Source organism: Populus euphratica, unplaced genomic scaffold (genome assembly GCF_000495115.2).
Source record: "Populus euphratica unplaced genomic scaffold, PopEup_1.0 scaffold25.1, whole genome shotgun sequence".
Taxonomy (NCBI): domain Eukaryota; kingdom Viridiplantae; phylum Streptophyta; class Magnoliopsida; order Malpighiales; family Salicaceae; genus Populus; species Populus euphratica.
The window spans coordinates 2,722,524-2,736,022 of record NW_011499851.1 but is presented as its reverse complement, the minus strand read 5'-3'; the positions used below and the strand labels follow the sequence as shown (position 1 = coordinate 2,736,022).

The 13,499-nt window shown below is 32.3% G+C and overlaps 2 protein-coding genes across 4 annotated transcripts; both read right to left on the bottom strand.

Annotated features, from left to right (window-relative positions):
• Positions 1-1,810: 1,810 nt before the first annotated feature.
• LOC105121601 (ribose-phosphate pyrophosphokinase 1) lies at positions 1,811-5,497 on the bottom strand. Its single transcript, XM_011020314.1, has 8 exons — positions 5,207-5,497; positions 4,696-4,869; positions 4,049-4,297; positions 3,492-3,635; positions 3,239-3,406; positions 2,772-2,841; positions 2,523-2,604; positions 1,811-2,074 (listed from the first exon to the last, which is right to left on the bottom strand). Exons 1-8 carry the CDS (start codon positions 5,351-5,353, stop codon positions 1,894-1,896), a joined length of 1,215 nt encoding a protein of 404 aa, XP_011018616.1. The 5' UTR covers positions 5,354-5,497; the 3' UTR covers positions 1,811-1,893.
• Positions 5,498-6,310: 813 nt separating this feature from the next.
• TOM2B (tobamovirus multiplication 2B) lies at positions 6,311-9,667 on the bottom strand. Of its 3 annotated transcripts, none has more exons than XM_011020310.1 (5): positions 9,453-9,667; positions 7,899-7,964; positions 7,716-7,780; positions 6,911-7,048; positions 6,311-6,805 (listed from the first exon to the last, which is right to left on the bottom strand). In XM_011020310.1, the coding sequence occupies exons 1-5, from the start codon at positions 9,633-9,635 to the stop codon at positions 6,742-6,744; spliced, it is 516 nt and encodes a 171-aa protein (XP_011018612.1). In that variant the 5' UTR covers positions 9,636-9,667; the 3' UTR covers positions 6,311-6,741. The 3 variants fall into 3 exon arrangements, with proteins under 3 accessions (XP_011018612.1, XP_011018613.1, XP_011018614.1); XM_011020311.1 differs by having other exon boundaries at positions 6,932-7,048; positions 9,453-9,666; XM_011020312.1 differs by having other exon boundaries at positions 6,958-7,048; positions 9,453-9,664.
• Between the last annotated feature and the right edge of the window lie 3,832 nt (positions 9,668-13,499).

The window sequence follows — 13,499 nt, the reverse complement described above, 5'->3', positions numbered from 1 at the left end:
GGTGGAAACACCATTCATTTTAACATTAACCGGCATTCTTTGTTTTGTTTTTTTTATTCCGTCCTTTTACTTGCATTTAATAATTATAATTTGATTTTTCAAAATTAATATTTTTTAATTAATATTTGAAATTATAAGTGTCAATATGAGATAAAAATATTAAAAAATAATAAAAATAAAATATAGGGGAAAGAAAAAATCTACTTTGAGCCACATTGTTGTCTTTTTTTTTCATTATATTATATTTTTATTTACAATTTAATCATTTCACGTAAAATTAACTTGAGATTAAATTTAATATTTTATTTTGATTTGATTTATAATAAGTTATTGGGATATTGAAAACATATTTTGAGCAGAGTTAACACTTGATTTGATAAAAAAATTCATTTTATTAATTTTAAATAATAATTTTTTTAGAAATTCAATTTCAAACTGAAATAAATATTTTATATTTTTTAAAACATAACATCTTTATTCAGCTTTTATATTAATCTTGGATTGAAATCAATATAATAATTATTATTTATTAATATATATAATTCTTGATTTATTTAATAAATTCACGTATAACTTTTTAGTTTGCATTTTAAAAATTTCTTAGGTAAAAAAACATTAACAAAGCTCGCAACCTTTATTTCTGTTAAGAAAAAATGTTGCATCCCTGTTGGGTGGCACAAGGAATCAAACTAGTTTATTTACCAAATAAAACTAGTAAAATAAAATGTAAATGGAAAACATCAATTTAATCCTTTAACTATATACTTTATTTTCATTCGTGCTTTAACTATCAATTTCATTTATTTTCTCTCAATTTTTCTAATATTTCTTCATTAGATCCAACAACATTTTTGTCCAAAAAGAATTTCAAATTGATATTTTGTATACAACTTTTTGGTAATTTTTTCCTTAAATCAACACCCTTTCAATATATAAACATACATAATAGACTCAAATTATCAAAAAAGAAATTTGATAAACAATGCAGGAATTGTTTAGGATTAAATTGATAAAATAAGAATGGATATGTGGATCTGGGATTAAATTTAGGTTTCCCCAAATGGAACCCATTAGTTTATTTGCTTTTGCTTCATCCACAACACCAATGACATGATAAATATCTTCGAGTTTACATGTGTGTCAATCGAAACTAAATCATTACTCGTACAATACATTTTAAAAAAAAATTTATTATTTTTATATTAACTTCAAAAATAAATTAAAAAAAAAACATCTTTTATCATCAACAAAATCCCTTGGGATTACACCATAGCTTGCGTCTTTGTAACTTTTTGATAATTCAAAAAGCCTTAAAATTAAAAAAAAAAAAACCATATAAAACATACTCCCAATTTATATTAGATGCAAAGATCCATAAAACTAGAAGCATGGAATAGACTTGGTAGCTTATCCTGGATTTTTTCTTCATGTAGTCCTTTCAAACAATTTTTTTGCCCAAAACACAGCAACCCTAAAAATTTCTTAGCAGAAGCCCACGGAATTATCCATCCTTTCTACTGAATCCCAGTTGACATGGACATGGTTTTAAACAACCAAAAACAATAAATACATTCACAAGTTCATGAAAAGAGTAGAAGACCTGAATAATCCAAATCTATGTTAAAAGGCTTAAGAACAAGAATTGGGCAAAATCTATGTACTTATTAAATGAGACCAATGTAGAGGTTCGTATGCAAGACTATCAAAATTTTGCCTGCAGACATCATAAAAAATACACGAAGCCAGGCCAAGGACCAGTGTTGGTGGGTGCGGGAGAAAGAAAGAAGCAGTCCCATGTACTGATTTTCTTGTACCATGAAAATTTGTATCGCCATCTTGCCAGGGAATCCCTGTTTGAACTAAAAGGGTCTACCACCAATGGATATTCCTTCACTATTGAAAAATGCTACTTACAGAACAGTCATCATGAACACGCCAAATTGTCTCGCCCAACAGATTTGCTACAGAAAGCACAGTCAACTGGGGAAAGTAGTTCTTCTCCGCCACTGGAATTGTGTTTGTAATGATCACCTCTTGAAACAGGCCACTCGACAACCTCTCAATTGCAGGAGGACTTCCAACAAAAAGGGTAAAAATGTCAACACAAATATGAATGACTTTCCAATACCACATAGATCCATACAGAAAAACCACATTGTAAAAGCTTGGGTGATTTTTTTAAAATACAGGATGCTAAGTCCATACAAATCCAGAGCGTTGAGCTGGAAAATCAAAAAGTTTTCTTGCAAGTTGACATCTTGAAATAAAATGCTGCAAGGCACACAGAAAAGGAAGAGGTAAAAAACCAGTGCTGTCTTGAACATTTCACTTGGGACACATTAAACTACCAGTACCTATCTAGTGGATTTAACATTTTGTACTTAATGAACAGTCATAAATTTATGCTTATGATACGTTTTTCTAGGTAATCCAAGAAACGGCACTTAGTTATATGTGGGAAAAGTAGAAATTATTATACACAACATCAAGAAGTTGATCAGATATTGTAATGAACTGAGTACCTGAAAACAGCATGCGTGCAGCATGCATAAACTTCTCTGGCCCCCTCTTCATGTAAGAGAGCCGCTCCTTTTGCAATTGTACCTACAGTATATAATCAATTGTTTTGGTTAAATATTAATAAATTTTAAAGGAATTGGATACAATCATCTAACAAAAACTTTTTTTGAAAAATCACCAAATCATAAACCAAGTAAAATTGCACTTATCCCTTTTGTCTTGGATTAGAACTTGACATCAAGATTACTCACCAGCAGTGTCAATCATGTCATCTACCATAACTGCAACCTTTCCTTTTACGTCACCGATAAGGTTCATAACCTGCAGCATCAGATTAATCATAGTTTTGAGATTGTGAAGAAGATAACAAACCAAAACAAAAATGAAACAGAGGGGACTTCCCTTACTAGTTATTGAGCTTAAACAAAAGAAACTAAACTCTACAATAGGCCACACTCAATATCTGCTAATGAATTTAGCATTTAAAAGAGAAGCATGTCCATGCAGTAAGAAAATGTAGTAGCTAGTAAGGGAAGTAGCAGAATTAATAGATAGTCTTTCAAGTGAGACAGTGAAGTTGAAAACTTTATTTGGATGCAGAGATAATAATAATAATAAAATAAAAATAAACAGCTTACCTAATAGTGTACTGCAGTAACCAGGATATAAATAAAGAAAATACTGTCAGCACTCAGCAGTGACTTGGCCAGGGGATTACCTCAGCAACATTGTGTCCATGACGCCTTTTATCCACTATAGCTAAAGGAGCATCTGACAGTTTTTTGGCAAAAGCCCGTGCTCTTGCAACTCCACCAACATCAGGTGAAACCACTACCAAATCACTGGAATAAATTGTCTTGCTTGCAAGATAATCCAGAATCACAGGCTAGTCACAGAAGAAGTAGTGAAAAAGAAGTTGGTGAAAATTTGGATAAGTAAAGGTCAACAACTAAAAACTATAGAGTAATTACCTGACCATACACATGGTCCACAGGGATATCGAAGTAACCCATAGATTGCCCAGAATGAAGATCACAGGCAAGAATGCGGTTTGCACCTGCTTCTGTGATAAGGTTTGCAACAAGTTTAGCTGCAATGGATTCACGACCTTGAGTCTGCCCCCAAAAAAGAAAAAAAATGCTAAATGCATAATCATAGTTTAATTCTTACATAGTCGTGATAAAACAATTAAAGGCACCAATCATACCAAATGTTGCCTACAACCAAATTCAAACTGTATTGAAGTAGAACACAAACATGAAACAGATGTGTTCGAAACCTAAATCCATCCTTGAGATAATGCTGTTCCATTTTATATAGACAACTTATCTAGCATTGATCTTTTCTTCTTGAAAAAAAAGGCAATTGGAGTACTTACTTAATCATCTAACCAGGTTCATGCATTACTGGTGTGAACACTTAAATAGCAGCCCGTCAAATAGTTAATTTACATGACCAAGATTTTGCGAGAATTCCTGGTAATGATTGGAAATATTGCTCTTTATGCAAACCAAACCATAAAACTTGCCTTTCGATCTGCTCTGGCATATCCAAAGTACGGGATCACAGCAGTGATGTTCTTGGCTGATGCTCTCCGACAAGCATCTATCATGATCAGAAGTTCCATGAGATTCTCATTTGCCTGAGGACAGGTGGGCTGCAGTAGAAAAACATCGCATCCTCTGACACTCTCTTGCAGCTGAACATATATTTCCCCATCTGCAAATCGCTTTATGTTGATCTTTCCCAGTTCTAGGCCCATACACCAAGCAATTTCCTGGGGATGAATGACAAACCGTTACCAGGTAGGAATTCCAACCGCACAGAAAACCATGTCACTTAAGAAATATATTTTTTCAGAGTTTCTCAGAGTATCTAACCAAACCACGCATCAAATAACACCAAAAAGAATCTCAATTTGATTTTAGAGAGTAATCTTTTAATCAAAGGCAAAGAGGGAAATGAAAGCTTTACACATGAAGAACTAAATCAAGTGAACATCTTACAAGATTCCAGCACAAGGAGTAACATTTATTACGATTCATAACATGATGAGATTTTTATACAAGCAAATTCTTAATATTCCACCAGTTTTACCAACAGAAGTAACCACCAATAATAAAGCAATATAAATATAATTCTTCTGTTCATGACTATCTAGAACTAAATAGTTACCTGAGATAGAGAAGGATGTGCTGTGCCAGAAAACAACTTCAGCCTGATATCATTTCTGCTAACAGTTTTCTCCACTCGATCAGATTCCAAGAACTTAGGCAAGGTCCGATCGTTAAGGACAGGAATAGTAGGCTTCCCGTTCCCAAAATTCAATGGTTCAGAAATATCGCATTTCTAGCACAAATGCACAATAATAAATAATTTAGAATCAGTAAGAAACACAACTTCGCAACTCTTTTGTCATCCTCTACAAAGACACTTTACATGCACATTTGCTACAGAGCTACTACCATGAAACATAATTTACTTCCCATCTCCTAGTGCTCTGTCTGCAGAAATACTGTTTATTATTCATTGAAACACAAAATAAAAGAGTAGCATACGTTAAAGCTTGTATATATTATATTTAATTAAAAAATAGATAGGTTTTATATATAAATATATATAATCCTTAGGAAAATAGAAAACAAAAGAGTGATGTTTTTTTTTTTAAATTATTATTTGCGCTTACAATGGTGTTCCTAGGAGAAATCCGAGTGCGAGGGCCATTGAAACTCAAACTTATATGTGCAAAAGAGCAACGAGACAGAGACGAGGAGGACATAAAAAACGAGGCCGTTTGGGTAGGAGATGATTGCACAGCCAATGAAGAAGCCATTTTCTTTTGTTTTCACAATTTAGGGGTTAGGGATTGGCTTAGCTTTTATAGGACAACATAATTTAGAATGGCCAAGTGGGGTGGGGAGAAAGCCCTTTGAAATGGATGGAGGAGGGGGACTGTCTTTCTCACTTTCATCCTGTATTTAACTTATTTGCTATTTAATTTAATTTATATCAAGAAGTTAGAGAGGCGACAGATTCACAAGCGTAAACGACACCCCGGTTTTTCCTTGCTTCCATATACACGTAAGTATTTAAGATTAATTGAACCTGGACTTTTGAAATAATCATGATTCATTGATTACTATTATTATAATGTCAAAAATGTGAATTTTGGAGGAGGTGAGTCAGTGAGTCAATTACTTACCAAAAAAAAAAAGAGTCAGTGAGTCAAGATCATAAAGTGGAAAAGGGTTTTGTTTGCCACGTTGATGGTACTCTTAATACTGCCACGTGTGAAGGGAACAAAATCCAAGAGTACTGTGACAAAACGTTATTATTCTATCTTTTTTATTTAAAAATATATTAAAATAATTTCTGTTTGGATAAAGATAAGACTTTGTATATACATACATATATATATATATATATATATAGAATACACAAAAAAATTAAAAAAAATAATGTAAAATTCGGTTCTGATGGTGAATTTTTATGAACAGCATTGTTGTTAAACGATCAGTACATTTGTTATAATTATTATTATTATTTTGGTCACTCGACTTTATTTCATTATAATCTCACCTCCGCATGGTTGCAACTTTACATGCTTTCACCAATTAATGATAAGTTTTATGGAATTTAGATTACAGTCACTGAGTGTCAAGAGAAAAGAAAGAAACTCGCACAAAAATCAAAGGAGAAAGAAACGGGGCACGTTCTCTCCATGAAAAAAAAATTAACTCTCCTTGGATGCATTTAAGGCCTGTTCTGTCACATTGAACACAAGGAAGCATGGAGACACAAGGATTGCTTAAGTATCATACCATAGTATTGGCAGCTTGCACTCTTCTGCTTGGGCGGGTGTTTGCAAGAGAGAACTAAATCGACGGCTACAAAGTAGCCGACCACTAGAACTTTCAAGGTAAAACGTGTTCCCCGACCCTAGGAAAAATCAAAGACACTGACATGTTCTTGGTTTCCTCCAACTACATAGGGTATGGAATATATTTTTTTCGTCAAAAACGTGCTTCAGATGCTTGGGGACATTGACATGAGAATAATAATAATGGCATGTAATGTGCATTAGACTACAAAGTGGGGCATATTTAATGTACCGCAAGACTGAAAGCATGGACACCGTGTATCGAGACCTTATAGTTATCTCCGAGCTTGGGACTTTGAAGGCTGGCCAGCCATGACCTGATGACTAGTACTGTTAAGCTTCTAATCACAGTGAGAATTTAGTTCATTAACCTGCCTCTGGAGGTTGACTTGACGGCTCAGATTCCTGAGATAGGGGAAGGAAATTAAGATGAAAACAAGTTACCAGCAGTTTAGACATTCAAAGCAGTCATCAATTACAAATAGTAGTAGATGGGCTGTTAATTAGCACATTGCAAAAGGATTCACACACAGCCACAAAAATGAGAGGGTTTGTACTTGTTGAGAGAACTGAGCTTGGGATAGAGTATTAAGCTGGCAGCTCTCCATGTTTGCAAGTAACTGGACTGCAGTTCTCAGATGAGGAACACTGCAAAATTGTTACTTAAATCAGCTAACGGAACAGGAAAAATTAAGGGAAAAAAAACTATCCTCAAGTTGATTGTAATGGTCCTAATGGATGGATTCAGATGATCTCTATTTATACAAGGAAAGGAAACGATAAGAAGTTATTAACATGAAGTGACATCAGCAATCAAAAACATCCAGAGAATAGCTACATTATTATCATTATGCTGCCTTAAAATACATGCAAAAGAAAATGGTTTTGAGCTCAACTTGATAGAACTTCAAAATTGTCTTCACTATATCAAAGAATCCTATCACTCGATGAGTTTCCAATCGTTTCTCTTTTTAAATTCCAAAGTTTACAATTTTAGCTATCATGTCATGTTTATAGCATCAAAGACTTCACATAGCCAGACCCAAGCAGGAAATAAAGCATTGTTGAGTAGCTTAGAAGGTTGTGTGTCCTGTATGCATCGACCAATCCTCGTGGATAAAATTTCAACTACCAAAAGCTTTCAGTTACATGCTAAACACTTACAATTTACAGTTGCAGAGTTTCAGTGACACGTATAAAAAAGTTGAAGATGCAATGGACAATCAAACAAAGCAAATTAATGTATGAGTGCTATCTGCTGTTTTTATAAGGATACAGACGAATCTAGTGTACTGAAAGAATTTATGAACTCAACCTTTGTAATCCACTATCCATATATGCATCCAGGGATGAGATCACCTTAGGCATTTGGTATAAAACCTTCAACAAATGAGGGGTAAGAAAACAGATAATTCAACTATAGAGAAAACAATAAGAAGAGGAATGAATTCTTTGACTTTTCCTACACAAGTTCACATTTGTTGACAGAAATACATACTTGTCCAGTGTTCTTGACTGTAGAGGCTTTGGCCAGAAGGTTCTTTGGGAGCTTCATTAGTTTGGCCTGGAAATGACAAAAGAGATACAAGTTTATTGATACTGATACACATAATAAATTTAACTAACTAGATTCTACTATCCATCTTCAACAATTAGATCATATGAGATTATCTTAGATGACTAACAAGAAAAAATCTAAACACAATTTGCAACTACAGTTATCATGTACTGGATTAGAAAAACAGGCTGCATATTTCATAAAATACAAAAGTCAGCTAAGTGAGTATGAAGAATAAGTGAATCCAACTCCCTCAAACAAGGCTTCACTTACTCTCAACAGAATGGGAAATACCAATACCCACTAATATGAACACTGTTTTTGAAGCCTTAACACCAGCCATCACAAGGCACCATGACTAAATTGAAAACCCAGTTTCTTGAAACTCTTTCACAAAAAAAATCCACGTGTCAAGTAGAAGGGCAGACTATTAAATGTTATATGCAAATTGTGAAGTACTTTTAAAACTTCACAACTGCTTCTTCTCAAACAAAGAAAGTAACTGAGCTTTTATGAATGGACTAAATAACATTGTAGCCTACATCAAAAAGTTCTTCATAAAGACTTTCATCAAATAATTTTAACCAAAGACCTCTTTTTTCACTGTCATTAGCTAATCTTTCTTTTTGTAAACTATGTTACAGATATTTAAATCTTTAGCTCAAGTCGACTTCAGTGTTTACACTCTTTCACATACAAGGTTTCTGAACACACTTTATAAAATGTTATCAAATTTGAATGTAATCAGCAAAATAGAACCTGAGTTACTTTCTCCTAAAGATCATCTCAAACATTTTCTCTGTTTGCATGAAGCAGAATTCTGAAAGTACTAGGCACAGTTAAGCACCAAGAACTATTCTCATTTGTTTCAAATTCCCCTCCCCTTACTGTTTTTCGAGTACGCACAAGCAATCCTATACATTTTTCTATTCCACCCACTTCCTCCCGGCACAGAGAGCCTAAACATGCAGTGTTTGGCTTGCCATCCAAATCTAGAAAAGCACATTCCACCATTGCTCTTATCTATCCCACCAAGCCAATGCTCACGTATAATTCCTAACAAAACGTAAGCAAATTGCACTAATAACCCCATAAAATTTTCTTCTTCATAATCACATAGATTGCCTAAATACACATTCACCGGTCTACCAATTTTTGACAAAATAGTCCTACATGAACATAACCAAAAACCCTAAAAACTGAGTGTTTAATAAAAAACTGACAGTGCTCGTCAATATCATTAAATTTCAATGTCTTGTCTTAAAATCAAACCTCCATGACTTCTAACACACTAACACAGAGACCAAGCAAAGCTCAAAAGGTATTAAAACACTCCAGCCAGCTGCGAGAATCTTAATAAGCATGTACAATAGTTGATAGAGAAATTGGAGGAGGAGGAGGAGGAGGTGGTGGGGGGGGGGGGGGGGGGGGGGGGGAAGCACAATAAGCATCAAGAATCTTAATAAGCATGTAAGAAGGGAAAGATGGAGGTACCTGAGAAGGAGAGGATTGTTGCATAAGGTGAAGGAGATTGGAGGTCGACTGCACAGCTTGAGAAATCTGATCAGCCACTATTGACTTTGCTGTGCCTTCTCTTGCGCTTGCACTTCCACCTGACGACGCTGATCTTTCAATTGCTCTCTCCATTCGCTTTGCTTCTCCAAGCACATAAGACATCAATCACTTCTCTTCGAGCGTTGTTCTATTCTTCGCGTCTTTATTCTTACTAACATTGTGGGCCAGACCGGGCCCAGTATGAGACCAGGCCCTATCAAGTATTATGTAGCAGCAACATTAAATTCCAAGAGATTCTGGTTTTAATATTGTCATTACATAAATTCTTGTTGTATTTTAACTATATATATATATATATATATATATATATATATATATATATATTAACATTCGAGTTTGGAACTATAAATTTAAAATATAAAGTTTAAATCATCAAATGAACACAACGTAATGACAACAATAACAATATTCTAAAGAATTGAAACTGATAATATCTTATATAGAGGCAGTTATTTAGACAAATATGAATACTCCTATATTTTATATTTTTAGGACATTAAAAATCATTCTAAAAAAGGATGATATCTTATGTTTATTAACTAGATTTTTTTTATTCACACTACATTGTGAGATGAGTTATTTTTTTATAACATAAAAAAATATATTTAAATGGTGATAACTTGATTGAATTCAAATTAATTTGACAAACCAATAATCCATAATAACCTTAAAAAAAAATAAAAAGTTCTTGGCTTAATAGCATAATATCAAAGGATGAAAAAAAAAAGTAAAGTTAAATTGGTTTAATTTTTGACAGCATCAACTCTAGCCATGAAACTAAAATTACTATATAAAATGCCCAAAAAAATCTTAAACAAATTTCTTAATCATTAAAAAAATAAAAATAAAAAATAATTAAAATAATAAGGATCAAACCTGATATAAAAACTAATAATAAAAATAATGAGGGACTTAATCGAGAAATAAAATTATAAATAGATTTTAAAAAAAGTAATTAAAAAATGAGAATAATGATTGGATTAAAAAATGAAATAGAATCCGAGAGATAAAATTAAAATAAAAGAATTAAAAAAACAAGAACTAAATTTTGATTAAAAAAAGAAATGAAATGAAATATTGAGGAATAAAATTGAAAGGAAAAAAAACAACAACAATCAAGAGAATAAGTATCATATTTGATATATAAACAAAAAAAAATCAAATGAAAATAGATAAAACAAAGAAAAAGAATCTAAAATAAAGAAAGACCAATAAAAAAAGAAGAACATAATTGATTTTTTTTCTCCATTATTTTTTTATCAAAATAGTACCATTTTTACTTTTTAGCTAAATAAAAAATCAAGCAATTAATTAGGGGAAAATCATGTCAACACTCAATGATTTTTCCTTTACCATTATTTTATTTTTCAAAATAATATTATTTTTACTTCCTGCATATTAAAAAAATCTAATTGACCCCGATAACCTCAATCATTTAACCCATCTCGTGACCTTGAACATGACAGAGGTCAATTTTAAACCAGGTTTTCAAAACATGATAAAAAATAAAACACCAAATATGATATAAAATTTAATGAAATTAAACAATGATGGATGAAATTGCGAAAAAAATAAATCAAGAAGAGAACTCAAAATAAAAGGAATTACAATATAAAGATCCAATAAAAAAAACAATTAGGGATGAAATAAATAAAAAATCCAATAAAAAAGATTAAAAGTAAAGTAACTTAGAATTAAAACAATGATGATTAAATTTAATTAAAAAATAAAATATTAAAAGATAAAATTAAAAAATAACAAAATCAAAATCAATATAATTAAAAAATTAAAAACCACTTTGCAGTTTTGTAAGGTCAGCATACCTTTTTTATATTTATAAAAAGACCATTTTTATATTTATAAAAAGACCATGATACTCACCTTTCACATGATAATTGAAAAAAAAAGGTCAAAAAACCAAATATATCCCTTTACATCAGACAAAAAAAGTTGACCATAAAAACTATAAGATAATTACATTGTACAAAAAAAATATGAAAATTAAAAAAAAACCTAGGCATTAATTGTGTTTTTTTTCAAGGACATAAAAAGTAATTATATTATATAATAAATATATAAAAATGCAAAACTAAACACTCTAAATATATAAAAATACAAAACTAATCCAAAGTGTTTATTTAATTATTTAGTTTTTTAAAAAAGACATTAATTATTTTTTACCTTGATTGCATTGCGCACAATTAAAATTAAAACATGTCTTTTAATTTTTTTAATATTTTTATTAATATGAATGTTCGGGTTAGTTTGTACATATCTCGATTAATTCTATAAAATTTAAAATTAATAATTATATAAATTTTTAATAACCATTATATTGACAATCATATTATTTAAACTAAAAAACCTCATAATATTTTAATTTAATTTATATTTATAAAAGGAAAAGTAAAAAAGACAATGGTCATGCGAAGACGAACCCGGGAAATAAGATTTATTTAAAAAGAAATAGGAAAAGGATATGCATATTAACTAGGCAGATAATGACCTCATTGGCTTCGTCTTCGTTTTCTTTTTCTTCTTCTTCTTCTTTTAACATTGATGGATCTTGTTCGACCCTGATACCTCTATATTCCAACAAATAATGATATCTTAATAAGAAAAATTATTTTCTGCACATGCCAAAGCTAATTATTTGCAGATGATTTGTTCTCGGACGAAGGGAGATCATGGCGATTGATAGTCTTAACAGTCCTTGCAGCGAATGGTACGTGCTTCAGGACATGATTTCCACAATGGGAATTTGCTGCCCATCAACCTATTTAATGTATATTTATCCCTGACATCTTGACGCTTTCAATAACGGGAATGTGGAACTTGACATGGATTCAAATCTGGCATCAGATTTGATGTCTGGTTCTCAGCATGGTGATGGATTGATCTCTTGGCACGAAGGATGATTGGTCAGCGAGGTATATTAATTGTTTTTACAGTTAAACGATGTAATGGCTTGTTCAGTTCCTAAAATCCAATGGAGATTGTAAACCCTACATTAACACAGAGAGAGAAGACTAAGCCGTATTGAATCACAATTTTCATTGTCCTGTATTGAATTAAAGTTCAATCCAATGCAATCAGACGGCAGCGCAGGGAAGAGCTCCAGCCCCTGCTCCCAGCGCTGAAGTTGTTATCAATGCCTGTAAACTTGTTGGGGTTGGGTTTATGAATCGCTATGCACCCTTGCTACTACATCATGTACTAAATCCGCCAAATAACATGCATGTAGACAAACTACAAAAATGACCCATATGATGGATCTCTAGAATTCATTTTAAGCTATTGCTTGTGTAATCTTTTTTTCTTAGATTCAGAAGTAACTTCTCAATATCTCCAAGAAAGTGGTGAGTCCTCAAACTTTTCCATTCTAATCAAGCCCCACAGAGAAAATTTGACACATGTATTATGTGCAACATGGAAGTTAGTTAGACATGTCACATGCAGTTCAATTACCTGCAATAAAGGGACTTCCTCTATTGGAAGTTCAGCACCAAGGTCTCCACGAGCAACCATTGCCTATAAAGGCCACAAAAAACAGTTAAACAGGAACTAAACATTATGATACAAAGTAATAGATAACCTGAACTCTAGCACATGAACACATGCACGGGGTGTGCACAAGGCACATCCTGGCACAGAACAGAAAATCATTCTCCTGTAAAGAAGACTAAAACACACAAGCACACTTGAGGGAAAAAAACAGCCCTTAATGAAAACACTCGCTACAAACACAAATTAATTTCTTTTCCTTGACTTCATAATGGCATAAAAAATCTGTAGTAATTCATTAAGAATATTGAAAACTGACCCCGTCAGATGCGGAAATTATTGAATGAAGATTTGGTATGGAGTCAGCACTTTCAATTTTTACAATCACATGAATTTCAGCACTGCAGCCTGCATCAAAATAGTTAAAATAGATAAACTGAACAGGTATGAATTCTCGAATGG

What these genes read in the sequence shown, in the direction of transcription:
- LOC105121601 (XM_011020314.1), bottom strand. Translation starts at nt 5,353, where the DNA reads ATGGCTTCTTCATTGGCTGTGCAATCATCTCCTACCCAAACGGCCTCG. An exon ending in ATGGACACAATGTTGCTGAG is followed by an intron (nt 2,842 to 3,238) that starts GTAATCCCCTGG and finishes CTGATGCTGCAG; the next exon opens with GTTATGAACCTTATCGGTGA. An exon ending in TGACATGATTGACACTGCTG is followed by an intron (nt 2,605 to 2,771) that starts GTGAGTAATCTT and finishes TATATACTGTAG; the next exon opens with GTACAATTGCAAAAGGAGCG.
- TOM2B (XM_011020310.1), bottom strand. Translation starts at nt 9,635, where the DNA reads ATGTCTTATGTGCTTGGAGAAGCAAAGCGAATGGAGAGAGCAATTGAA. An exon ending in AACAATCCTCTCCTTCTCAG is followed by an intron (nt 7,965 to 9,452) that starts GTACCTCCATCT and finishes TGTCATTTCCAG; the next exon opens with GCCAAACTAATGAAGCTCCC. An exon ending in ATGGATAGTGGATTACAAAG is followed by an intron (nt 7,049 to 7,715) that starts GTTGAGTTCATA and finishes ACAATTTTGCAG; the next exon opens with TGTTCCTCATCTGAGAACTG.